Source organism: Aspergillus lentulus (genome assembly GCF_001445615.1).
Source record: "Aspergillus lentulus DNA, contig: Alt16, strain: IFM 54703, whole genome shotgun sequence".
Lineage (NCBI taxonomy): Eukaryota > Fungi > Ascomycota > Eurotiomycetes > Eurotiales > Aspergillaceae > Aspergillus > Aspergillus lentulus.
Window position 1 is genome coordinate 1,844,962 of NW_028322113.1, and position 17,907 is coordinate 1,862,868.

Consider the following 17,907-nt stretch of genomic DNA (forward strand, 5'->3'; position numbering starts at 1 on the left):
GATGTATGCAAGTGACTTCGATGAGTGTGGTACGGAGTACGGAGTACTCCGTTCTCATTTACCTTATACCTTATGTACCTATGTATTTTGCCAGGGACAACTGTACAGACCTTTCACAGGATAGGTGGCTGTTTCTCTAGTGTCCACCCTACTACCTCTCTAGACTCCTTACATTATAATTTTTTCCTCATCCCGGCGGCTCGAGAACTTCATCAGCAGCCCATTTCTCCCATGGCCAACGCACGGGGATTGAACTGATGATTGATCACTCGCGTTTTCATCTCGCTTGACTAAATTTGATTTCATCCAACGCATTGGTGCTTGTGCGCGCTCAGAATCTGCTGGTGCAGAGTAGATAGACGAAGCCCATGCTGCGAGGGAGGGTTGCGCCTCGCTCTTTCTCCTCCATGTCCCATCCTCGTGCAAGGATCAGTGAAAAGATGTCTCAAGTTGAACGATTTGAGCCAGCACACACGAGTCTTCTATCTGCGAAGCATTCTGACCCAGGCGCAGGATGGGATGTCCGAAGTATGAGCCTTTGAATCATCAGGATGATCTCGATCTACACTCTTACGAATACCGACAGCATCAATGATTTGTGTATCACGCGCCGAAACCGAGGTTCATCCGTGAGAGACACTTATCGGATCTTAGTAGCGATAATTAACAGCCATAAATGCATAGCCGATGGCATGCTCCGTGACAAAAAGAGACTATACAACACCAGGATTCCTCCAGCGACTTTCGGTTACTACGGAGTATAAAACTTGGAATGATGATGTCCTTCGTAGCTCAAGCAACGGTCGTTGTGATACAGGTCTATAAGAGCAATACTCCAGTGTCCAAAACAAGCGTAAATGACAGCCAACAACTTGTGACATACTGACCTTATTGTCACAACAATGATTCTGTCCCACAATGGGTCATAAAATCACCATTCTTTATTTACCAATCAGGGCGATAGATGCGTAGTCAGGAAGCCATACGAATCCTGTTTCACATCTGGATCATGGAAATGAGACTGACAGAGCATCTGACCCAAATATAGCAGCAGGACTTGTCCAGAGTCCAGACCTCGATATTCACTCTCCTTTGCTCCCTGCTTCCCCACTGGAATACTGTATCCTACACCAGTACATTTACAAACCCAACCGTTCTCATCGTGACTGCTAATTCGATCATATTCTGCGGATATTATCTTCGGCATCTTGCAATATGTCCTAAACGATGGATGTAATCAACCGCGGCCCCAAGCCAACACTGCCACCTGAGAAGTGGGCCACAAGACAAGGCTCTCCGTTGATTTCGAACAGATTTCAACCATGGACTGGGCAACGATGCCCGTGTCGCTGGCATCTGAATGCCATGGGATCGCGGAAAGCTGGCACCCCCTATGTTTATCGGAGTTGACGAAAGGAACCTGTCCATACCTTGTCTGAGTCTCATGGAGTTTGAGAGACTACCTTGCTTCTGGGATCTTTGTTGACGGTGTTGGGTGAGACGCAGTGTACTCGAGTATTCCAGTGCGTCTAGTCCTTGCTGGCACGCACTTGGTACAGGAACTATGCCTGCTGGACACGGCGTCTCCGTGACCAATGACGCTGCGAGTTGAATTCAACGTCAGGTACTTCGGTCGTCATCGTGAGCCAATCTACGTTCCGTACCTTTGTCATGATTCCCGAGGTATATATGTATGCACCGGGGGTAAGAAGGTGCCGAGCAAGGGAAGACATTGAAGATGCAACCTTACCTCTGGGCAAAGTGGCCTCTCAAGTCATTTTTAATCGTGTCAATGGGTGTGAAAATCCAGAGCTCGCTTACCTCGTCCATGGACACAGCGGTGAGTATTCTGTCTACAGTTGAATCATAGCCCAAGTCAACCTGTTGCTCCTGTCGCCCTGCAATGGAACACTATCAATTTCTTTAGCGATACGGCTATTCTCAATTTGACTGGCTGATTCGTTTTCAAAGGTCTGAAGCACAGCCGACAGACACATTTCTAATCGAACCGAAGGAGGCTCAGTTGCTACATCCGGCCAAGCATCATGCTTCTTTGAAGCCGATGGTGCATCTGGCCCTCTACGTCACGTTGATTTGATGTTTCTGTGATGCAAAACGGGCCAGCCTAGTTTGCTGTTGGCTAGTCAGAGCATATAGCCGGCGATATCTGGCACTTTCAAAGTGTTCCTCAACATCTTGTTCCAGGTATACCTATCCTAGTCAATGATCAGTACAGCGAGAGATACTGGCTGTTCATAGACAATCTCCCAGCCACAGCCTGGTCAGGTACTTAGGAAAGACAATGGCCTGTCAGTGCACAAAAGCATGGTTAGATTTCACTGTATCGGCGCGAGGGTGAGAGACAGCGGATGAGGCTACGGTGTCCTTCTGCCTTCGTACATGAGGAAGCAGTGGACAATCTTCCACAGACTGGCTGATTATCTGCATTCTTTGACTAGAACTGTCCTCGGTAAGCTGCAGGAGAGCTATATTGAGCGTCGGTTGGGATAGCAATCGTTCCATAGCTGCCTGGCTAGGTGCTTTCGGGGCGTTTATGCTGGCCCTCGTTGAAGCTTTTGTTCGCTAGAACCAGTAGACAATAATTCAATCACAGCCAGAGACCTTTGATGAATAAGTACGAAAAATAAGACGATTACTCTGTTATCATGTGTATCAGAAGGATAATTCATAGTAGTCAACCTCTAGGCAGAGAAGCCAATGATGCCCCGGTCCGACATTTCTCCGCATCCGCATCCCGAAGATCTTTGTCCCAGAATATCAGTTCAACGCAGAAGCGGAAAATCACAATCATCAGTCTCCCACGGATACAATGCGTCCCAGTCTTCAAATGCTGCCACTGAGGTGGCAACAGCTTCTGTCAAAACCAGCTGTGTCGGCAGCATCGCCCCTGTCATCCCTCCTACCGCAATTCCAGCAACAGAGCCGCAATGCACACATTTTAGCGTCGTTGTCCGATACTCCGGGGGCGTACAATAAGAGAATTAGAAGAGGTCGTGGTCCGGCGTCCGGTAAGGGTAAGACCTCCGGACGTGGTCACAAGGGTCAAAAGCAGCATGGAAAAGTCCCCGCAGGGTTCAATGGTGGACAGACGCCGGAGATTGTGGTGCACGGTGAGCGTGGGTTCAACAACGTGTATGTCCCGGCCTTGTCAGCAGAGAGAGAAGATGATGGAGATTTCCTGACATCCGGCAACGCAGTTTCGCTCTCGACCTCGCACCCGCCAACCTCGACCGCATCCAGGAATGGATTGACCAAGGCCGCATTGACCCAACCCGCCCCATCACCATCCGCGAACTGGCCAAATCTCGCTGCATCCACCAGACCAAGGACGGCGTGAAGCTTCTCGGCCGCGGTGTATCCGCCGAAGGCGGCAACGTCCTCAAGCAACCCATTCACATCGTCGTCTCGCGCGCCTCCGCCAGCGCCATCGCTGCCGTCGAGGCCGCCGGCGGCTCCGTGACAACAAGATTCTATACGCGCTCCGCCATAGCCCGCATCATGAAGCGTGAGACACACCCGTTCGTCTCGACCGCGTGGTCGCCCGAAAGCGGCAGCGACGCCCTCCTCAAGGCCGCCGGCCTCGAGGCCCAGGATCTCACCGAGTCAAATATCATGCGCGAAATGGGCTACAAGTACCGGCTCCCTGACCCCACTAAGCGTCGGGATATCGAGTACTACCGTGACCCGGCCCACCGGGGGTATCTGAGCCATCTGCTCAAACCCTCCGAGGGACCCAGTTTGTTCTTCCGCTCGCCGGCGGAGCGCAAGTCGTCTGCTGGCGTCAAGAAGGAGAAGGTGCTACCGGAGAACAGGCTTTGGTAGTGAGGAAACGAAATCTACCGTGTCTAGCTCTATGTTTTTGACTTGCGTTTATGGTACAACTAGCCTGTCTTCTTCGTTTACATTCTGTCTTGTTGGCTTCCGGTTTTCCTGTGGGAATACGTGTATAAATACTTTGCATAAATGAAATATTGAACCTTGGTCGTGTAACTATCGTTTCTTCCAGTCGCCCTTTGATTTCATTAACCGAGCCAAAACAGCAGGCATGGTACTTAGTCCATGCCGGGCCGGATCAGTCTACGAGGGCCGAAGACTGGGAAGCAGGTGGGTCATTGTCAGTACAAAGCAATCCCCTGCAATCACACCCCAGGTGATATGGTAATTCGCATGTTAAAAATGTAGGTCATCGGACAACAAATCACGGAGATAGAAGAAGGTGAGACTTATATTAAGTCAGCCGGCTATGAGCAGGAGAGCCATTTGGAGAGATATGTACATCATGCAAAAGCCATTGAGTGAAGAACGCGTGGAGAACCAGCCAGGAAAAACGCCATGCTCGCTAACACGGTGCGACTTTTTCTTAAATTCAATAAACCATTCATATCTTGCGAAAGTGCCCTGGATGAGTCGAGAACGAATAAAGAAAATGGTAAAAAAAAAGCACGGATATCACGGATATCAATCCCTTCATATATAAGGTCATCGCAAACAAAACTCGTCGAGAAAATCAAAGGGTATCACAGATGATCAACAATTCCGAAACACCAGCCCTCATTGCTGTCATTAGAGAGCGCCGGTGATGACCATCAAAGTAAAACACACATAAATCATAAATTTCATCTCGGTCTTTAGCACTCAACAGGTGTAAAGAATATCAAAGAGTGCTGGCAATTCTGCCGTCGAAGAAGCACTCAGAGCTTCCAGATTGAGTCGCTGCTACCATTCTGCGTATTTTCGGAAAATCCATCCAACCAACGTGATGACAATACATCACGAATAGTCCAACGCCTTCTGGCGTCCATGTCTAGGCAACCCTGGATTAGCTCAAGCGCAGCTTCTCTGTCCTTTACAACCTGCGGGTCGCTTGTGTCACCCAGAACGGCCTGTCGGTTCCAGGTTCCGTTGAGAATGTTCGATTGTATACGAGGGGTAAAGGAATCCTGGAAAGGACGGGATCCAACGATGACAGTGTAGACAATGACACCGAATGCCCAGATGTCCACTGAAGGATCGATCACACCATTGTCTGAGAGAAGCAACTCGGGGGAGGCGTATTCCAAGCTTCCCGCAACGCTAGTACTCGACCCGGCCGGGCCGATGTTCTTCGGCGGTGGCCGGTCCGCGGCATCGTCGTAAGGGCCTGGGGAGTCTCCTTCATTGTCCGTGTTTAGCCACTCAGCCATGCCAAAATCGCAAAGGACAAGAGTAGACGACTGTGTACCGTCCTGGGACTTGTGAGGGTCAAGTAGACAGTTCTCAAGCTTGATATCTCTGTGCACAACGCGGGCGTCCTCATGCAGATATCGCAGGGCGCATGCTAGCTGGTAGCTATACTTCTTGGCAAGCTTGATATCCAAGCCTTGACGGTTCTGGCGAACAAGATCAAAGAGGGTACCCCCAATAGCCAGCTTTGTGAAGCAAAAAGTGGCATAGTCTGTCTCGTACACCGCATCCAGTGTCAAAATATTCGGGTGGTTGAGGTATCGCCAGACTCTGACCTCGTGATCAAACTCAGCTTGGACCATGTCATTTTCCTTCTCGCTCTTCCCAGAGACCTGCTTGCGGACGATTTTCACAGCGAGGCGTCGGGTTCCACCACTCTCTTCAACTTTATATGCTTCCTTTACAGTGCTGAAACCGCCAAAGCCAATCTGTTTTCCAAGCACGTACTCAGTACCAACCATTTGGCCCTCGTCATCAGGCTGTGGAGTGGGCTCTTCTCCGCCATTCCACATGGACAGAAACGTGCTGGCTGGGGACTTGCCGCTTGAGAGCGTAGACCGGCGAGAGCTCTGACGCGTAGAGCCTCGAAATCCCCTTGGTTTGCTACCGAATGGCGTTATGACACCTGTGGACCAAGAACTGCGGTCATCGAGCGAAGCGAACGTTTGTACTGGTGACGCCACGTAGATGGGCGATAAGAGGTCCCTGGAACTTTCGGGCGGTGTTCGAACCTCATCGTTTATAGGAGATACAGTTGAAACAGACGTCAACGATGTTGGACGGTCCAGTTCAGAGCTCATAGGCATCTCTTCCTCGGGACTAGTCGGAAAACTTCCGCGATATCCAGTAGGGAAGACACGCTGGTTACGATATCTTCTGGGACTGGCATTGTAGTCGATCTGCTTCACATCGTGCCCCTCATCGTCTTCTTGGGACAAAGCATTCCTTAAACCTGAAGTTCTGGATTGATACTTTAAGAGACCTCGATCTCTCGGATCTCCCTTGGCAAGTGGCTCTTCGAGAGGCTGCTGTTGGCCAGAATCTAGAGTGACGTTAGGGTCAAAGCTGATGGAGGGCCGTCGATTCTGGATGTAGCTCTCAAGCGGGGAGGCTGAAACCTCGTCTGGCTTATGAGGATAGCTAACATCGTGCGTGTGACGATCATCGTGACGAGGTACCGAGATTGGAGGAGTCGCTGAATGAAGACCACTCAGTATACTGTTGTCTTGATCAGTACCGCAACCGCGCGCGCCAGAATCGTGAAAGATGTTGGTACGGTCGCCCTCGATACCACTGCCATCATCCGTCGCTCGCCGGCCACCTTCAGGCCGCTGCCACTGATGTCGCTGAAAGGAAGTTTCGATCTTCAAGCCTGCCAATCCGTTCCTTTCTTTATGAGCCATGCCCTCAAAGAGGACAACTCCGTAATAAGTGAAAAAGCTGAAATGGTGATGAGGTTGCTGAATTCCGCGATGATACGATGAGGCGACTACATGGGGGGGGTCGACCGAGGTCCGTTGTGTGATTTAATTCCGTCGATTATTGGGGGCAACTATAAAAACGGGTGGTATGATTTAAAGGGACAAGACTCCACTTGCAGACGAAGGATATTCAGTGAAAGAGGAGTAAAACTAGATGATGAGCCACCTATCCACAGAGATTTGGATGAAAAGATTGTTAGAAGCGTCGAATCTGAGACGAAGGTGATGGGCAAGGATGGGTTTATCGGGTGATGACGGGACGATTGTTGCGAAGGCTCGGAAAGTGAACAGTGAGCGGGGGTGGCAGATCGACACTAAATTTGCTCACCGTCCAATTAACGGCGCTTTATCATCATACAGACCCCAGTATGTCACCTGATAAGTGGACTCTGGCCTACGATTCTTTGCCCTAGGGCCAAACAAGCACGTGCTAAGCCTATCGTAGTTAGAACATTCTTTCTTAGGTACCAGGCTCAGGCACCTTAGGCCAATCCTAATAAGCGCGCGCAAGGGGCGCTTGTTTTGGAGATTCTGGACGCCCCCCTTTCGGACGTTGTCTTGATAGTCCGGGGAACACGTTGGGCTACCCGGTCATTGACACGGCCACGGGCGTTGCATATCTCTTCTTTTCTTCCTAGTTTGGCCTGTTCTCGTCAAGAATCGCTCTGGAAGTATTTCTTTCGTCTTGCGGGCCATATTGCCATTATTTGACCGTCTATACTTGATACCTTGAGCCGACGCTCTCTGCGGAGTGGAAGCTGGCGCTGTCACTTTGATTAACTTCAGACTCTTTGACACTTATCCTTGCGTCTTTAATTGACAAGAGTCTCCTTCAATTCGATCATTTCCTTCCTAGTTTGCTTTGTTTATTCTATTTTAATTTTTCTTGTTTTACTCCACACCAATCGCTATTGCATCGAATCTTGTTTTGCCCTCTCCTGCGACATCGATGACGCCTGATCTCTCAGTCGCTCCTCAGTCTTCAGTTTCCGAGCTCTCGATACAATTTCGTCGCTTTTCTAGGGACCAAATATCCGAGAAAGATCGAAGATGACAAGGCCTCGAATTATCCGAGCTGGTATGTGCCGAAACAATCAGACCGCACTGGCAAAGTCCCTGAGCTGTGCCGTTGAAATTCTAACTCGCTCGCGGTAGACACGCTCGACCTTCAAGATCACCATGCTCCCTCGGCTAAAGATCATTCGAAACATTCCTTCAATACAAGCAGTGGCCTTGCACCCCATCAAGAGCATACCCTTCGCCATGCGGATCAAGATGCAAGAAATGAGATGATACACGGCCCCAATTTGGACGAGAGCCACCTGAACACTGACCATTACCATGATGGAATGGATATTCATGACGATATGGAAGTTGCGGATGCAGGATTAAACCAAGGACGAGGCCATGGTTCAGAAGAAGGCGACCTCGCAGACGAAGAAAGTGACGATCTGTTGGATGATGATTTGATGGACAAAATCTCAAGTTCGCCGTCAATCGACGATGGTAAGCACCTGACCCTGGGACTTTGATATTTGCGGGATGGTTCGTCGCGCTGCACTTCTTGTCGCCGTGCAACGTTCCCATGTCCCTCATAGTTCTAAAAATTTCCAGATGCACATGGCTTACATTGAGTAGAAGATATTGATTTCGAATTCGTCTACGCTCTTCACAATTTTGTCGCCACGGTTGATGGACAAGCCAACGCAGCAAAAGGAGATACAATGGTCCTCCTCGACGATAGCAACAGCTACTGGTGGCTCGTTCGAATCGTGAAGGATGGCAGCATCGGTAACATTTCTCGCTCGCCCTTCCCAGAACGGTTCCCTGACAGTCCCTAGGATATCTACCGGCTGAGCATATAGAAACACCCACAGAAAGACTTGCAAGGCTGAACAAGCATCGAAATGTTGACGTATGTGATACCCGCTGAGTAGTAGGACTCTCTAACAGAAACAGTTGTCAGCAACGATGCTGGGTGACAATTCCGAGAAATCCAAAAATCCGTTAAAGAAAGCAATGCGCCGCAGGAATGCAAAAAACGTCACCTTCACCGCTCCGACGTACATTGAAGCGTCGGATATTGATTGGTCGACCGAGGATGAAATCGACGACGGAGACTCTCTTATTGACGCCGGAGAGATCATCCGTGATGGCGATGGTCTGCAGGATGAACCCAATGATGATATCGTCGTCGAGCCGCTCAGACCGAAGTCAAATCGCGACAAGGTCACTGATGAGTCGGAAAACCTGGAAGAAACTCAGCAGTCTGGCTCTACGAGCCCCGAGAAGCAACGCTCCAGCCAGGAGTTGTTTGAGGCAGCAAATGAACCTACTGTCAGCAGATCTCGGAATGGTACCGTGAGGAACACGGATTCGTTCTTCAAAGACGACACTGTTGAGACTAAGAAGATATCTCTGACGCCAAATTTGCTTCGTGACGAAGTGAGCAGTGGCGGGCTCTCAAGCGAGACAAAGGAGGGCCGTGGAAGCTTTGACAATATTGACAAAGCATTGGGTGCAAACGACAAAGGCAGGGATGACAAGAAGAGAAAGGACAAGAAGCCAGGGATGCTGAGTGGGCTGTTCAAGCGGAAGGATAAAAGAAGCAAATCTACCGAAGATGAATTTGAGGAGCCAGAAAAGGTCTCGGGCGAATTATCTCGAACGTCGCCCATACCCAAGACGTCCTCTGAGTCCGTGTCGTCCCCTGAGTCACGGCCAGCGAAGGGGAACCAAGCACAAAAGCAGACGACTAAGCCCCAGAAACAAACTCTGCCTGTCACCTCGCCCGCCAAGCAAGCGGTTCAGCATGGCTCGAATGCGCCTGTTGCCGTCGAAAGTGGTGAAAAGGTGCTTACAAAGGGAAAACAAAAGACTGATACAATCCGGCAAGTGGTTTCTGAGGATGACGACATCCTTCCTCAGCCCACACGTGTAATGGTTTCTGAGGACGCAGGAGACGGTATACCGTCCCCTGTTGACACGATACATTCGTCCGCAAAGCGGGATCCTGAGGATGTAATCGCCAGGGATGCTACGATCGACCGCGTTGAGTTCCAACACGAAGAAAGACAGAGTCCTTACGATCGGATAGTTCCACTCCAACCGTCTGTGACATCGCAGCCGCAGAGGTCTCCGCAGAAACAGGAGAACTCCCATCTTGATCGAAGACCAGAGTCGCCTGCGAGTGTGTCACCGGTTGAGGCCGGTGCGCCACCTGCCCTTCAAACGGATTTGTCTTCTCCAAAGGATTATTCTGTTTCCCCAATCTCGCCACCGATTTCCCCAGTCGAAAGCGCCAGCGAGAGCAAGGGCATTGATACAGTCGCCTCTCCAATGGATCGACTTTCTGCGGAAACTCCGACTTGGAGCGACGCTAGTCTGCGGTCGTACTTGGACGATGAGAACGACATCCGCGATTTGTACATTATTGTGCACGATAGTTCGAACATCCCTCCAGCTGGTCCTGAGCATCCAATCACAGGCAGCCTTTTCAAAGAGGAAAGCAGGAGACTGAAGGAAATGAGCAGCCAGTTGGACATGATGCTAGCTGACTGGGTCGGTCGACGCTTGCGAAATGCAACGGCCACGAAGGCAGTAAGCGTTACGGCGTTGTGACTGCTCTGTTGATATAATAGTTGTACGTCATGCAAATAAAGTCGAACTTTTATCAGGGTTCTTCTGATGGCCAGATGCTCGATTGTGCTGGGCGCATTCCATGAGTTATCCTTCCCACTGGCTCGCCTCTATTCTAGCTGATTTTAAATCGGACCATTCTAGATTTTTCTTTTCTTCTCCTTTTTCTCCCTCTCTCATTACTTTTTCTTTTCCCATTCGACTCAAAGGGCGCTGGTCTCACTGGTATGAATCCCGCGCCAGAGAACACGAAAGCCCCTTGCTGCCAGCTTGTTTGTTTCATTTTTGCTCCCCTCGTTGAACACCTGAGTTTGTCACAAGCTATGTTGGGCTTGCTGGAATGTCGTCCTTCACTATGCTCTATCTTTCTTTCTTTTTTCTTTCCCTCGCTTTACCTCTATTGGGATACCCCGAGGCATATATGGGCTTGTTCCGACTCTTGCATGTTTCCTCTGCTCTACAGCCAAGTTAACGTCTCTTATCACATCTCGTAACTCTTACAAATGAAGAAAATAAACTTGTCCTGCAGATCACTGCGACACACGCGCTATGTTCTGACTATGAATATGGTAGCTCGTAAGCAAAGCCTTGACTCGCTACCACTGTACGACTTCGCTTATTCTTGATAGCAGTACAGTCTTCTAGACTCTGTCACTTCGACATCCTTACTAAGCGCATAGCTCGAGGGTCTTCTTGAGTTATGTGGAATACCTAGTGCCGTGACTGGATGATGTCGCGGGGGAAGGTCATCTGGTGCCGACGCAGTCATACAGCTTACACCTCAGCCGCACGGGACATGGGGAACCACGTTTGATTGAATCTTTCGTTATACATGGTTGTCTGATATCATTCAGCCTGTTTCTTCTTAGATTGAAATTACTCCTACTCTGGAGGAATCCTTCTGCCTCTCGCAAGTCTTCACTTCTCGAAGATGGCGTTCCCATATGGCCAGTACCCACCCTATGACGCTCCAGCTCCAGGTCCGCACCCTAGCGGCGGGGCATACTATACGCCCCAGGACGCCCCGCATGGTTATGGGTCTCAGCAACCATATGGACAGCCTAGCCAGCTTGAACAGTATACGGGTGCCCACGCTTCCCAGCATGATTTGAGCCCGCAAGCGCAACAATATCAGCCGACGCCGCAGAGGGACTTTCTGAGCCCGTCTGATGCGCTGGGATACCAGCATGCGCCCGGAAACTACGAAGCTAGCGGTCGCCAGGGCAGCAACGCTGAGTATTAGTATTGACGCTTCTCTTGTTTTATCTGGTTCTATCTTCGACTAACACCTTACAGCAACCAGCATAGCGACGAACATAGAGGCGCTTCCCGATCACGGCGCAGCCGATCCCGCGCGTCCAGTAGCGCGATGAAGGACAGATCTGGATCGCGGTCTAGGTCTAGATCTGGGTCATCAGCGCAGGATCGTGGCCTTGCGGGAACGTTGATGGGAGGTGCGTCTGGATACTATCTGGGACATAAACAGAGTCATGGTCTCCTTGGTGCTTTGGGTGGTGCACTATTAGGAAATTTTCTGGAGCACCGAGTTGAGGAACACAAGGAGCATGGCGAGGATCATCATAAGCGCCATCGCCATCGCCATCGTCACCATCATCATGATCATCATCATGATGATCATGGACAGTCGCATCTCGATCAACACCACCATGGCCATCGGCATCATCGGAGCCGCTCGAGACATAGTAGACACAGTGACGATTCCTGATGCTTGGGTTCACTGTGAGGAGTGAGAAGCCTGGCACGACGTGATGCACATGGGTTTGAATTGTTCTGCGATAAGAACAGTCGTCGTTCATTGTAACTTCTTTTCATTATGTCCTTGCTTGTACTTTCAGTTCGCTCATGTTGTCTATGCGGTAGCAGATGGATTGTTTGTTTCGCTCCTGAGAGATTAGCTATGCAGTCATACCCCGCATGTTCGTAGCCGTATGTTCGTAGCATGCTCTGTGCCTGGTTATGACTGCCTCATACGTCCTGGCAGACTATGAGTAACTGCAAATACTGCCTCAGTCGCCACAGACTCCTAATAGCAAGTGGCAAAAACAACACTGGAGTTGAAGCATCTTCCACATTCTGAGGAGATCCTTAAGTCCATTGGAGGCTTAAGCATTTCTGACAATAGAGTATTGGTGTTGAAATGGAGAAGAATGGAGTGCTAGTCACCACCTCACCCTGATGTCATGAATTATTTAGGCTTTGATAAACAACCCTGGAACAATGATAAGGGTCGTACCGATGAACCCAGAAAACCGTCCTCTTACCAATGAGAGACGGAGATGATAGTGCTGTAGTATCACGGGACGGCACGTGATCACTTATCTTACGAACAGATGTTAGTCAGTGATCCCGTTCTAATCCGAATGCGGCGGCGGGTTGAAATGAAGCAGCCAATGGTATCAGCTGGATACGCCGATACAGATCAGGAGTTATCTATCTGCTGAAGGATCGACTATCTGTTAGTTTATCAGCCCGTGGAACGTGATTCATTTGTGTCTGTACCAGTGCAAGTGGTCGATCTCTCTCTCAGCTGAGCCCACAATGGATGACTCGTGACCCATACTCGAAGGGCCAGTGTGACTCCCCCAAACAGATGGACAGCCAACACAGCCCTGAGTCCTGGGATTCTTTCACTCCTTCAATCTGAGATATCCTTTTCTATCAACCTTGAGTCTTTCCTTTGTCAAAAATTCCCCAGGGATAGGAAGAAAATATCATATGACTCTTTGTTGTTCATGTTTTGAAAGACATCTTTCCCGCTCCGCTTTACTCTTTCCCGTCTACTTCCCCAGAATCTCCCCCACATTTATTGGGACGCAGCAAGTACCCTGAGCCAGCAAGAGGGTATTTGTGAGTCGAATAGAGTCATTCAGTATGCCTCCTCCGCTATTATACAATGTCTTGCCAGCCGCTCTTCCAGCACACTGTGAGCCCTCGTCACCATTCCTAGCTGCTGTTTCGTCCCACTTGCATATCTGCCTTCCCACGCCTCTTGCGCTCTTATCTTCGATTCTCGGAACGCTCAGCATCATATCCTGGCTTTTTGCACAGCTTCCCCAAATATACAAGAACTACCAGCTGCAGTCAACGTCCGGCTTGTCTCTGTTCTTTCTCGTCGAATGGTGTCTTGGTGATACGGGTAACCTCGTGGGCGCTCTGTTTACTCGGCAGGCAACCTGGCAAGTGATCATAGCCGCCTACTACGTCTTGGTGGACGTTACCCTGGTGTTCCAGTTCTTTTGGTATACACACTACAAAGGCCGAAGGGTCGCATACGGTGTCCACCCCCACTCCCACCATGGCGAAGACACCGGATCGTTTCTGGAGGGAGTGCCGCTGTCAGAGGAGGATTCGATCATTGATATCCCACCACACAAGCCTGCAACGGAAGGCTCAGCTACAAAGGATGAGGAGCTCCTCAAGAAATCGTCGCCCATTGCGATGAACAACCAACCGCTACTATACACTAATGACAAGTTGAGCTCGTCTCGTCGCACGATCACCAGATCAAGCAGTGGTCCTAGCCCGCCGCTCGCCTCCACGCGCACTTTGCTCCTGGCATCGATGCTCTGCGCCATTGTAGCCAACGCACAGCCCACCGAGCACCACCTGCCGCCCGCGGCTTCACAACAGACCACCCTGCTGATCGGCCGCATCTCCTCCTGGACCTCAACAGTCCTCTACCTCGGCTCACGTCCGCCTCAACTCATCAAGAACTACCGCCGCAAAAGCACCGCAGGGCTTTCCCCCTTACTCTTCATGGCCGCCTTCTGCGGTAACTTTTTCTACTCCGCCTCGCTCGCAACCAACCCTAACGCATGGTACGACTCACCCCCGTGGGGAGGCCGCGGATGGGCAGGCGCAGACGGCAACAACCGCCTGGAATGGGTGGGCCTCTCCATCCCGTTCTTCCTCGGCGCCTTTGGCGTCCTCTTTCTCGACGGCTGCATGGGCCTGCAGTTCCTCATGTACGGCGCCCCGGACGAAGAACAGGTTGTTCCCGTCATGTACACAGAAAGACGGAGCAGATGGACCCGCGTCCGGGGCTGGATGAGGGGCTGGATCCCCTCCGTTTCCCCTCGGCGCGAATTCCACGATACCTCTGTGCAGGAAAGCCAGGCGCTCCTGCGCGGAGGACGAGAGAGATACGGCACTGTTTAGATCTTTGCGCCTCCCCCTGCTTTCATGATTCACCGATATCTTATTCCCTTTTTCCAGACGGCACAGCGTGCATGTTTCAACACCTTGATGACCATTATGCTTCATGGAGTACATCTCAATTGTTTCCTTGTCGTTTGCATTTTCTCGCCCTATTCCTGTCTTTGGCGTTGCATTTTGGGAATGGGGATTTTTTCCGGACCTACACGCATAGATGGATCATCGTCATGACTGGCCGTTTCTGACGGCATGATGCATGTGCATACACTTTGTTCCACTTTTGGTATTTTGCAATGGCGTTTCTTCATCTTCACCTACTACTCAAGCTAGGCGACGGTCGTCCTTTTTGCTTAGATATTCCCGGTGCTGTCAGCACGTCACTGCGGTCTAGTCATGTTTATACTTCGTGCTATGCATTACATTAGCTGTGATATAGGGTCTTTAGACTATTCATCGAGGGGAATAGATTCTGACTTTTCTCATGACACGATTCTAGGGGTTCTTGCTGGCAGACAGGCTTTCACTCGTGGATATATCCATATTGTGTAAAAAAATAATATATTAACAGTCATCTAAGTATAAACATTTAGGTACACTTCCGCCCAAAACATCTCTCTCAGCAAGTCCACTTTCATCAACCTGATCAAGGTTCAAGCCCTGGGTCGCAATATCATGCACAATTAAGAGCCGGCCCCAAATCGAACCCTCCAGCACTTGGTGGGGAAGACCGGAAATATTGGTATGTGGCCTAAAAATGTCGAACAATGAAGGGATAGAAGTGAGAGAATAATGATTAAAAGCAAGCGGCCGGGTCCTCCATGTCGTTCATATCACTGAAACGGCAGAGACACCCGCAGAAGAAGGTAGAAGTTGCTTGGTCGTCGTAGGTTCCGCAAAGGCGTATTCGTTCATTGTTCAGATACTCGTGACTTTGTTTTCAAACCAGACACTCTTCATGGACAGAAGCAAAAGATCAACAGACGATTGAAGCGAACAGTCTGGTGTTACAGGGCAAGAAGTGCTGAAAAACCTTGCGACGCGGCATGACCAGCATCGCCGAATCTGGCTCATTATCGGTGGCTCATCCCACGCACGACTCGACAATAGCGCATGATTAAGCGACAATTGTCTCTCGGATGGGAAAGAAAGCCAGGACGGGCACAATTTGCCCTTGAACTTGGTGACGCGTCATGCAGGCAGTTAGTACAATGGCGATTGGACGTCTTGTACACCCCGTCTGATGACATCCTCAATACGCCAACGAGGAGGCACAATCTTCGGCGACCGCTTGCGCCGTAATTCTATCTCCTTCTCAGGAGGATGGCCCATACCTTCATCGGGGGGTAGAGCGCCTCCGGCAATTCCAGTAGAGAACTTCAGTTGCAGGACATTGCCAATCTCGTCGCAGGCAGTCAGGACGCGGTCAAGGTCTTCCTTGGTATGCGCGGCAGAAACGCAGAAACGAGCCCGAGAGGATACAAGAGGAGTGGCGGGGTATCCGACAACGACGACAGAGATCTTTCTCCTAAGCATTTCGTGGGAGAAGGCGGGCATCTTGGCAGGGTTGAAAAGAAGGACAGGAATAATTGGCGAATCGTCGTGACCGTACACTATAAAGCCAAGACGCTTCAATCCGAGGCGAAGATATCGAGAGTTGAAGGCCAACCGCTGCAACCGCTCTTCACCCTGGCCCGGAACAATTTCCCCGTTGATGATGCGGAGCGCGGAAGAGATCTGCGCCAAAATAGCAGGAGCTGGCGCCTCGCCGTAGAAAATACCGGAATTGGTCGCACGAAGTTTGTCAATCATCGCCTTATCAGCGGCAATGTAGCCCCCATTGGCGCCAAATGACTTGGTAAGGGTTCCCATCAAAATGTCTACCTCCTTTGTGTCAATGCTGAAATAGTCACAAACACCCCGCCCCTTGGGACCTATAGCTCCAATTGAGTGCGCCTCGTCCACAAAGAGATGGAATTTATAGCGACGCTTCAGCACAATGAGACCTGGAAGATTGCACATGGATCCTTCCATGGAGTACAGTCCTTCAACAACGACCAGAATCTTCTTCCATGGGCGATGAGTACGTGGCTGGCCCTGAGAGATGGCTTCACGCAGCTTTGCCTCCAGGTCCTTCATGTCGTTGTGCTTGAACATGCCAATGGACGCACCTGAGAGACGGGCGCCAAAGCGGATTGATGCGTGATTCAATTCATCGGAGATAATCAGACAGCCTTTGCTCACCAAGGCCGGAAAGATATTTGCATTTGTACCAAAACCCATCGAGAAGACCATCGAGGCCTCCTTGCCCACAAAGCTGGCAACAAGACTCTCAACTTCGGCATGAAGATCTTGCGTTCCCACCTCAGCGCGAGTGCTAGGAGCACTAATCCCGTACTTCCTCAGAGTATCCTCGGCGTGGTCAGCGCAGGGACCTTCAGATTGGGCAAATCCGAGGTAGTTGTATGAGCTCAGGTTCAAGGTATCCGTAGTAGTTCCGGTGAGATAAAAGTGTTTGTTGTGGTCATCGGTAGCCCGGTCGATCAAGGTGATGTATCTTCCAGGGACCCCGGTCACGGGGCGTTCGAAACAGTCATTAATACGCAACTTGAGACGACGCACGTAAAAGTTGTCGAAATCACTGTTGAGAGCACCGTATCCATTGCGAGGTTTCAGGTGCCGATAATTCTCCTCGCGGAAGCGCTTCCCGAAGAAATCGCGGACGTGTCCGAAAGCAATCAAAATCAAGTAGCTGATATAAGTAGTGAGAAGATAATAATAGGGCGGTTCGTCCATCACTGGCTCTGGGAAGACACCGCCAGGGTGTCTACTCGAGTAGCGGTGGCTTGGATGGCCGATGGGGCCGAATTGGGCATGCTGCTTGGCCTGGCGACGGGCCTCTTCGGGTGACGGAGGCTGGAATAGTGTGGTCGGAGGCTCGTCCATGTTGGGATTGCCCGCAGTAGCTGTCGATAAAGAAATTGTCGGTAGGGACAGTGATGCCGAACTGATCGGCGGAGCGACAGGACTGGGTTGGAAACTCCCACCAGCTGCCTGGAGAGCGGAGTGTGCGGATTGGGGTTCGGATTTGGATTTAGGGGACGTTGAGAAGAGCTGGGTGAAGCGATTCGGTTTTGATGTAGAGGCTTTGATGGCGATACCGCCCTTTCCAGAAGTAGACGAAAAGGAGGGTGGGTTGGAAGAGTCGTTGGCGAAAGAAGGGGAAGTAGCAGATCGGCGAGGCATCGCAGGGAAGGACTAGACAGAATTGAAGACCGAAAGTCGTTCAGGAGTCGTCGAAATGGGAAAAGGGAAAGAAAAGTCGTAGAAGCGGCAGTTCTCAGATGGTGATTGTGGCAGGAGATACGGA

General features: G+C 50.6%; 7 protein-coding genes across 7 annotated transcripts; 5 read left to right on the forward strand and 2 right to left on the reverse strand.

Moving 5' to 3' along the window:
• Window positions 1–2,830: 2,830 nt before the first annotated feature.
• Window positions 2,831–3,843, forward strand: ALT_8074 (mitochondrial 54S ribosomal protein uL15m; the record flags this gene model as incomplete). The annotated part of the gene is made up of 2 exons (XM_033555974.2): window positions 2,831–3,153; window positions 3,219–3,843. 2 exons carry the CDS (start codon window positions 2,831–2,833, stop codon window positions 3,841–3,843), a joined length of 948 nt encoding a protein of 315 aa, XP_033411865.1.
• An 869-nt stretch (window positions 3,844–4,712) lies between these two features.
• ALT_8075 (serine/threonine-protein kinase) lies at window positions 4,713–6,647 on the reverse strand (the record flags this gene model as incomplete). Its single annotated transcript, XM_033555975.2, has 1 exon — window positions 4,713–6,647. The coding sequence occupies one exon, from the start codon at window positions 6,645–6,647 to the stop codon at window positions 4,713–4,715; it is 1,935 nt and encodes a 644-aa protein (XP_033411866.1).
• Window positions 6,648–7,775: 1,128 nt separating this feature from the next.
• ALT_8076 (SH3 domain-containing protein) lies at window positions 7,776–8,566 on the forward strand (the record flags this gene model as incomplete). Its single annotated transcript, XM_033555976.2, has 3 exons — window positions 7,776–7,803; window positions 7,881–8,231; window positions 8,364–8,566. 3 exons carry the CDS (start codon window positions 7,776–7,778, stop codon window positions 8,564–8,566), a joined length of 582 nt encoding a protein of 193 aa, XP_033411867.2.
• A 130-nt stretch (window positions 8,567–8,696) lies between these two features.
• Window positions 8,697–10,346, forward strand: ALT_8077 (uncharacterized protein; the record flags this gene model as incomplete). Its single annotated transcript, XM_089600364.1, has 1 exon — window positions 8,697–10,346. One exon carries the CDS (start codon window positions 8,697–8,699, stop codon window positions 10,344–10,346), a length of 1,650 nt encoding a protein of 549 aa, XP_089455257.1.
• Window positions 10,347–11,295: 949 nt separating this feature from the next.
• On the forward strand, window positions 11,296–12,115 carry ALT_8078 (uncharacterized protein; the record flags this gene model as incomplete). Its single annotated transcript, XM_089600365.1, has 3 exons — window positions 11,296–11,600; window positions 11,661–11,807; window positions 11,926–12,115. 3 exons carry the CDS (start codon window positions 11,296–11,298, stop codon window positions 12,113–12,115), a joined length of 642 nt encoding a protein of 213 aa, XP_089455258.1.
• Window positions 12,116–13,256: 1,141 nt separating this feature from the next.
• On the forward strand, window positions 13,257–14,543 carry ALT_8079 (PQ-loop repeat-containing protein; the record flags this gene model as incomplete). Its single annotated transcript, XM_033555978.2, has 1 exon — window positions 13,257–14,543. One exon carries the CDS (start codon window positions 13,257–13,259, stop codon window positions 14,541–14,543), a length of 1,287 nt encoding a protein of 428 aa, XP_033411869.1.
• Window positions 14,544–15,740: 1,197 nt separating this feature from the next.
• On the reverse strand, window positions 15,741–17,783 carry lcb2 (putative serine palmitoyltransferase 2; the record flags this gene model as incomplete). Its single annotated transcript, XM_033555979.2, has 1 exon — window positions 15,741–17,783. The coding sequence occupies one exon, from the start codon at window positions 17,781–17,783 to the stop codon at window positions 15,741–15,743; it is 2,043 nt and encodes a 680-aa protein (XP_033411870.1).
• Between the last annotated feature and the right edge of the window lie 124 nt (window positions 17,784–17,907).